This window comes from Pteropus medius, unplaced genomic scaffold (assembly GCF_902729225.1).
Source record: "Pteropus medius unplaced genomic scaffold, Ma_sr-lr_union100, whole genome shotgun sequence".
Classification (NCBI taxonomy): domain Eukaryota; kingdom Metazoa; phylum Chordata; class Mammalia; order Chiroptera; family Pteropodidae; genus Pteropus; species Pteropus medius.
The window spans coordinates 4,012,770-4,020,869 of record NW_024342466.1 but is presented as its reverse complement, the minus strand read 5'-3'; the positions used below and the strand labels follow the sequence as shown (position 1 = coordinate 4,020,869).

At 67.1% G+C, this 8,100-nt stretch overlaps 1 protein-coding gene across 5 annotated transcripts in view; it reads right to left on the bottom strand.

Annotated features, from left to right (window-relative positions):
- Positions 1-2,546: 2,546 nt before the first annotated feature.
- Positions 2,547-8,100, bottom strand: part of GPR35 (G protein-coupled receptor 35) — a 21,610-nt gene continuing 16,056 nt past the window's right edge. For 4 of the 5 annotated variants that reach the window (XM_039860939.1, XM_039860957.1, XM_039860920.1 and 1 more), the window contains exon 2: positions 2,547-3,784. In XM_039860939.1, the coding sequence (XP_039716873.1) occupies positions 2,857-3,774 (918 nt within the window). In that variant the 5' untranslated portion in view covers positions 3,775-3,784 and the 3' untranslated portion in view covers positions 2,547-2,856. Of the gene's footprint in view, positions 3,785-7,089; positions 7,321-8,100 lie in introns of all 5 variants that reach the window. The other variant, XM_039860929.1, reaches the window with a different exon arrangement.

Here is an 8,100-nt window from a genome sequence, read left to right as displayed (position 1 = left end):
GGGTCCTGTCAGCATCCCAGCTGCCCTAAGCCCTGGGCGTGGGGGCGGGGCTTTGGACAGCTTCATGCTGGGGGAGGCTCTTCCCTGTGGCCCGGCCCCGCCCAGAGCCACCGTCAGGTGCGGGGCGCTCAGGGTGGGTGGGTCGTGATCAGGCCTCACACGTCACTTCCCGGGATGCTCAGCACCTGTGTTTTTGCCTCTGTTCCTTTTCTCGCGGTTCCTTTAGGGGTTTTGTGAAAGTCCAGCTGCCTCCACCATGCTGGGAGCCACGACCCCAATCCCAGCCATACACTGGGGGAGCAGCACCCCAAGGGCCAGCGAGGTGGGCGGCACCCTGGAGGCCCCGTGCGCCCATGGAGGCGGGCGGTCCTGGGGGCCCGAGTGCTTCCTCCAGCCGCACCACTAGCGCCTCGGCCAGGAGACCCTGCAGAGCCCCTGGAGAGCGGCTTCTCCCCATGCTGCCCTCATCTCCTCCACCCCAGCGAGGACGGCCCTGGCATGGCACGCACGGGGCACGCACGGGGCACGCACGGGGCACGCACGGGGCAGGGCCGGGCTCAGCTCCCACCTGGGCAGGTGCGCCTCTGAACGGGAGCCTCGGAGCCCTGAACACGAGGCTCCAGGAGGCTGCCACCGTCTGCCCGAGTTAACCTTTTGGTCTAAAGGCTTCTTCTGTTGCTGGTCTTCGCTGGCCATCTGGGCAACAACCCCCTTAGGCCCACAACACTGGGGGTGGGGCGCTGGAGCAAAGGCCCAACCCAGTTCTGCCTGTCTCCCTGATCCCCAAATCTGGCCAAGGACAGGACGAGACATTTACACTCAGCCCCAGAGAGCTGGTCAGCACAGTGGGCACCCCACCCCAGGTGGACTCCTGGAGCGTCGGGTGGTCTGGAAACCGTCGGCTTCACGCAGAAGGGTTGGCCGTGATGGCAGCAGGTGGCTTTGGGGGGGCTGGAGGACAAGCACGGGGTGCAGACGCGTAGGGAGAGACTGGATACGGTGAAGCGAATCGTGGGGAGAGTCTTGGAGACAGTGTGGGAATTTTGGGGGGCGCTGGCTGTGAGGAGGGCTGTGGGACTAGTTGAAGGCCACCGCCCATGCCTGCCGGCTGGCACAGCATACCTGGCCACCCTGCGCTGCCTCAGGACAGGATGCAGCCCCGCCCTGGCCCCCACTGGTGGGCACGTGGCCAGAGCTCCCGAAGGCTTGGGCTCTGAGGAGGGGGCGTGGGGCGGGGCCCTGAGGAGGGGCAGCTGAGGGCTGTGAGGGCTGGGAGAGGCTGCGCAGCTGGGCAGGCAGGTGGGCGTCAGGCCTGGCCCACAGGAAAGATGGATGAATGGGCCGATGACACAGAGGCAGGGCTGGGCGGGCCTGGGCCGCGGGGTGGGGCGGGGGTGGGGCTGGGTCAGGTCAGGGGCCGTTGCCTGGATGGAGTATGCAAGGGTGGGGCAGGCGTGGGCAGATCCCAGGACCTGGACGTGGCCCTAGACGCTGGCCACGTGTTTCCTGACTTCCTCCTGACACAAATCACCAAGCTGTGGAAGAACCTGGGTCAGCGGAGGGGCGGGGGTCCCGGGGGAGGAGATGGAACAGAGGGAGGGGCCAGTGCACCCCCCAACCCCTGCCCCCCCGGCTGCCCCCTCCACTTCTGCACCCAGGGCTCCCACAGCCTGGGGTCACCCGCATGGGCCCCCCACTGCAGCAGGAGCCCCAGGGAGGCTGCCGGCTGCCCGGTCCAGTCCAGACAGCTGCCGACGGGGGGATTGAGGCCTCCGGAGCCCCAAGACCAGGGGCACTCAGCCCAGCGCAGGCCAGCCTGCCACCAGGGCCTGCGCCACGTGACGGGAGGGCCCCGCGACGGCAGCGCGGGCTGTCCCTCCAAACGCAGGGACTCAGGACAGGACAGCAGCATGAGAGCGAGCGTGGAACCCCCGAGGACAGGGCCCCCGGGCCAGGGGCCGGGCTCCGTGTCAGCCTCAACCCACGAGGCCGGCCCTGCCAGGGCGGGACAGCCATCTCACTCCGGTCACAGCGGGACGGTGACAGGGCAGGAGGCTGGCACCCGAGGACACAGAGGTGACAGGGGACAGAGCTGGGCTTTGAACCCAGGCAGCCTTGCAGCGGCACGCACGGGGGCCTCTGGAAAGCTCTGGTCACTTCCGACTTGAGTGTGGATGCCAGGCCTGTCGGGAGGCCCGGGAGAGGCAGGCACAGCGCAGGGGCCTCAGGCTTTCCCAGAGGAAGCACGGGCGAGTGTCCCCTCGGCAGATGCCGGCCACCCCCGCTCCCACCCGCCCCGCCACCTCCCTCCCCCACCCTACGGCGCCTGTGCAGCCCCTGCTTGGGAGCCTGGCCCAGGACGTCTGCCACGGCCCTGCCAGGGGCTTCGGATGGCTGAGGAGTCAGGCGGGGTGGCAAGCAGGTCTGAGGGCCCGAGGGGAACCCCAAGTGGAGAGCCCCAGAGAGGCGCCTGGGGAGATGTCCCTGGCCCTCCTGCAGCCATCATGTGAGCACGGGCGGCACACGCACGGCCCGTCAGGCCCAGCCCGGGTGGACAGCTTTATTCCGGCCCCGCGCCCAGGTGCACCAGGGCACAGCAGGTGTGCAGCCCTCCCAGGCTCCCCGGGGCGGCCTTGCTTGGCCTCAGTCCCCTTGCCCTTGTCCCTGTCCCTCTCTCAGCCCAGGGAGGGACTGTTGTCCCCCCAGGCTCTGCGCCTGACTCGTCCTCGCCCGCTGGCCTCCTGGAGGGAGCCTACGACCCATGGTGAGTTCAGGGCAGCTGCTGGTCGTTGGTCCCCCCAGCAGGCTGCTCCTCCGGAGAGCCTGGGACCCAGCTCACACTCCACGCTTGTCCCTCTAGGACAGAGTCACACTCAGGGAGTCCAGGCTCTTGTGGGCCATGGCTCCGGGGAGCCTGGTCACTGCGGTCGCCTCCTGGAACTCCTTGGCCACGTAATAGTAGCAGATGGCGTCCAGGCAGCAGTTGGCATCTGAGACTTTGCTGGTGACAATGAGGGCAATGTGGATGGCACAGGTGTGCAGGCCCGTGGCCATCCACACGGTCAGCACCACGTGCAGGGGCAGGAAGCAGAACACGAACACGGCCAGGTTCGCCCAGATCATGCGGGCGGCCTTCTGGGTGGCCTCGGCCTGGCCCGGGTCAGCAGCCGGCCTCCGGCCCAGGGCAGTCACCACCTGCAGAGAGCAGAAGACCAGCGCGGCCAGCGGCGGGTAGAAGCCCAGCAGTGAGAAGACGATGGTCTTGGGGTTGTGCCGGGTGGGGTTCAAGAAGCAGAAGCCGCCGTCTTGTGTCCTGAGAACCCAGCGAATCACCAGGGAGCTGACCACCAGCACCCAGAGCGCCACGCACACGGCCGCCGCCTGCCGCGGGGAGCGGAGCCCGCGGGCGCGCAGCGGGTGCCGCACGGCCACGTAGCGGTCCACGGCGATGGCCGTGACCAGGCTGATACTCATGTACCTGTTGGCCAGGTAGATGCCCTGGGAGAGCTGGCAGAACAGCGTGTCCTCGGACCTCCCCATCACGGAGCGCAGCATGAAGGGCAGGGCGCAGAGCAGGCAGATGTCGGCCACGGCCAGGTTGGCCATGTAGATGCGGGTCTCCGTCCACTGCTGCAGGCGGCAGCAGAGCACCCAGAGCGCCAGGCCGTTGAGCGGCAGGCCCAGCGCCAGCAGCACGCCCAGGTAGGCGTAGCTGATGCGTGTGACCAGCGGGGCCCAGGACGGCTCACTGAAGTTGCAGCTGCTGCTGTTCATGGTGCTGGGGCTGCAGAAGGGGCAGGGGGTGAGAAGGGTGCGGGGCCCTGCCTGCCTCCGGCCAGGGACGCAGGCAGTGAGCCCCAGCCCAAAAGTCACTTTCCCAAAGAAATCACAGACACGAGGGCCTCTGAGGCCCCCTCGGGCCAGACGCCTGCCCACTGGGCGGCTGGAGAAACGAAGGCCTTCAGAGGCCCGCGGCCCAGGCCACGCCGTGAGCCAGCCAGGCCCAGAGCCAGACCCCGCCCCTCTCCGGAGCCCTCCTCTCCCGGGCCCTGCCTGCTGCTGGGCAGAGGAGCAGGGGGGGTCACTGTCCACCTCCAGGCCCCGCGGAGCCGGCCCCCAGGACGGAGCGGGGAGGCCGGCCAGCCTCGCCCAGCCGAACCCCAGTGCCACCCTCGTTAGGGAAGGCCCAGGACAAAGCCCAGCAGCACCCCCTCCCGCCAGGCCTGGCCACAGGAGGTGCCCACGCCTGACCGGTACCTACACCCCCTCAGCAGGACGGTCAGCATCCACCTGCCATTCCTGTCAGCAGGTCCAAGACGGCAGGCACTGCAGCTCAGGATAGCTCCCCAGAAAATTCCAGAACTCTGGCCTCCCTCCTCTCGTTTACCTTCCTCGAGTGCCCGCCTACCCAGTCCTGTGCCCTGGGGCCACGGCCCAGGCCCTGTCTGGGGTCGGGAGTGGCCTTGAGCACCCTATGGCAGAGCTGTGGGGAGCCCTGCCCCTCCAGGTCCAGACCCACGGCTCACACTGGCCTCGGGGTGACTGGCAGCCTCCACCCGGCCATCGGCATCCTCAGGAGTTCCCACCCAGCCTCAATCTGTGCCACGCAGGCCAGCCTCTCGCTGTCCTGGACATGGACAAAGCCAAGCCCAGGAGGGCTGGGACCAGCCCGTCAGGGCCGGGGGCCTGACCTCCAGGGTGTGGCAGGTGATGCTGAGGCAGATTCTGGATTCCTGCCGAGCTGGACCAACCTCAGTCTCCCTCACATAAAGGGTGCCGGAGTCACATGCAGTGGGATCCTGGAGCTCGTGGGTGAGGCAGGCACAGGGCACAGCTGCCACATCCCCTACCAGCAGCCCACCTTGGTTCTTGCAGCTGGACAGGCCTGGACAGGCCTGGATGGGGGAGTGGGCAGCCCACCCACACCGGCCGGTGAGCAGTGGCCGTCTGTGGCTCCCTGCCCTTTGGGTGGAGTACGAAGGGGGTCGGTCCACCCAGGGGTCGTCCGGCTGGGCTGGTTCTGCCCCCTGCCCTTCCCCACGCGGGAAGGGGAGAAATACCCAGAGTTTACAGCTGTCAGGGCGATCGGTGTGTGGGGGGCGCTCACTTCCTCCCGGCCACCCCCGGGAGCCTCCAGACACGTCAACTAGGAAGCAAGAGCACAGATTTCAGCCAGAAACCGGAACATTCCCCCACAAACTCCAGTCCATCTCCCAAATTGTAAAAGGCGCATCTGCCAGCGATTAAGACGTCACGAACTCTTCACCGCCTGTAAAGTCTCTACACACTCGCGTGACCTCGTTCCTCGTCTGAGAATACCGCTCTTTCTTCGTCCGTTCTGTGGGAGACGCCTCACCTTGTCCAGGTCCCCGATCCCTCAGACCGTGAGCCCAGGCTGGGCTCTGCAGACCCCCCAGAAGCCCCTGGAAACAAGCTCAGGGACCCACCTTCCTGCCCACCCTGCCTTTCCGGCCGCGGCCCACCCAGAAACACCGTGACCCAACAGGCCAGCTCTGTGGGCTCCCTCAAATCCTCAGAACCTGACGGGACCACCCTGTGACTGTGCAGGGAAGCCCGCCAAAGGGGTTCCCTTCTCCCCGCCCGAGATGGGCCCAGGGCTGACCCCTCCCTGTTCTGGCCGGTGGCGCCCGCGGCATGGACAGTCACTGTGCCTGGCTCGCAGGGCCCTCATCTCTGTCCTTTGAGGTGCCCCCCAGAAAAGCTTGGGAAGGCGAGCCCCAGGTCCCACCAGGTGAGGTGGGGTCCCCGGAAGCCACTGCACATCCTGCCTGCGCCCTGCCCCAGCACGGGGATGAGTGGCCAGCACAGGGACCCCAGCCCAGATGTGCAGGCCGGTCCCCTCCAGCAGACACCATGTGGCCGCCACGGCCCTGGGGTAGCTGGGCCCCGCCCTGCAGACTGCGCATGCTCAGAGCCCTCCGCTGCCCGGGGCCTGCGTTTCCTGCAGAGGACGAGGGTGGGGGTGGGGTCAGGGGTCGGGGGGGGAGCAGGGACTGGCTCCCCCTCGGGTCTGCTTCCTGCACTGGAAGTCGAGAGCTCTGAGATACCTGTGCAATCACCTGGAGAGAAATCTGGGTGCGCACGTGGGGGGCCAGAGCTCCCGCCATGGACCCCACGGCCCCCTGAGTGGGGTCTGGGGCAGAGAGTGGGGTGCAGACCCCCATCGCCCCTGGAGCTGGGATCCCACGGAAGAAACACCCCAGGATCCAGGACGGGCGCCGTGAGTAAAACCGAAATTTCACGGCTCATGGGGAGGATGCGGTGGGAGCCGGCGGCGCTTCCTCCGGCTCTCAAGGGCGGGGCTGCCACGCGACTCAGCAATTCCTCTTCTGCGCGTTTACCCCAAAGAGTGAAAAAACGGATCCACAAAGACGTCTGTGGCCCCCGGTCCCTGCAGCCTTGTTTACGTGGTCAAGACACGGAAGCCACCTAAGTCACCATGTCCAGCAGCAGACGAATGGACAATGGAGATGTGGCACGTCACCCGAGGGAGCACCGCTCGGCCCCCGAGAGATGAAACACTGCCACCTGTGACAACGCGGGGCACCTCGAGAGCATCGTGCTAAGTGAAATAAGCTGCACAGAAAAGGGCAAAAACTATGATTTCAGTCACGTGTGAAAATATAAAACAAAAAGCAACAAACGAACAAAACCAACAAAAACGAGCTCGTGGCCACACAACAGAGCAGAGGCCGGCAGAGGGGATGCGGCGGGACGGCGAGGAGGGAAAAGGGTGTCGAACACGGTGACGGGAGGGGACAGACCTCGGGTGGCGAGCCCACTTGGCGTACACGAGGTCGAGTGATGACCTCGTACCCCTGGAACGTGTATCACCTTACTAACCAATGCCACCCCAATAAGTCAAACACCAGGGTTTCAAACGGCAGAGCTCACAGCTCCGAGGTGGCTTCAGAGTCTCGAGTGAAGTGGGGGTCCCTCTGCACTGCTGCCCACTCAGGGAGGAGGGCCCCTTCCCGACCAGTGTCCCCCTCAGGACACTGAGGTTCCAAGCCCCCGGACACAGCCCTGGCCCGGCTCCGAGACCTCAGGCCCCCCGGAGTCACTGACCTGCAGCCAGCCTCCATTTCTCTGGCCAGTCGTCCCTCGCCTTCCCCTCAGGCCGGATGACGACACCTCTCCTTAAGGAGGGCAGGAGGTGGGCGGGCTGACGACAGCAGAGTCGGGGTGACAAGCTCCCCGCCTCCAGCCGGCCCGGGCCTCCTGGGGTTATTTCCCAGGAAAGGAAGTGGGTGACACTCCAGAGAAGCAGCGGGCCGGGTGAGACAGCACCGGAGACAGCTGGGGAGCACGACGGAGCGTTCCCACGGCGTGTGGGGGAGCCCTGCCCTGCCCCCCCTGCCCCCCCCACAGGCTGTGGTCTTGCCGGCCGCACGCACAGACCCTGGCATGAAGGCCACTCGCTCAGGGCACTGCGCGCACTCACACAGCCCCCTGCTGACGGGGTGACCACCCACACGCATGGACACAGACTCGTGGCCAGCGGCCGGCCGTGAACCCCGGACGTGGACGGGCCGACTTCCCGCCGCCACGCTGCAGCCCCCCTGCCCTTCCCGCCCCTCCGCCGTCTGTGACCTCACAGCCCCAGCCTGCTGCCCCTCAGAAGCCTTCTCTCCAGGCCACTCCTCCTCCAGGCCAGTCCGGAATGCCCCCAGCTCCCCCAGGCCTCTGCCCTCGGAGCCCGGGTGAGGGGTGTCTGCTGCACCTTCCTGGGGACGCCCCCATGCACCCCGAGAGTGGGCTGTCTCCTCAGCGAGCCCCACCTGCCCGGGGCAGCTCCTTCACTCAGTCTGCAGGCTGCGGGGGGCTGGGAGCTCTCGGACCCCAGCCCTGCCCATGCACAGAGGTGGAGCTGAGGCCAGGGGGGAGCGGCCGGCCTGGGCCTCCTGGCCAGAGTTCCCTGGGGAGGGGCCTGGTCCCCACCCTTCTCCCAGGCCTCCGCGGATCTCTCTGTGGCCCCTTCCCTGCCGCCCCACCCCTCACCCCACCGCCAGGCCCCCTCCCCACGTATCCAGCCCCCACCCCACTGGGCTCTTCGCACGAATGAAAATGGCTCCTCTC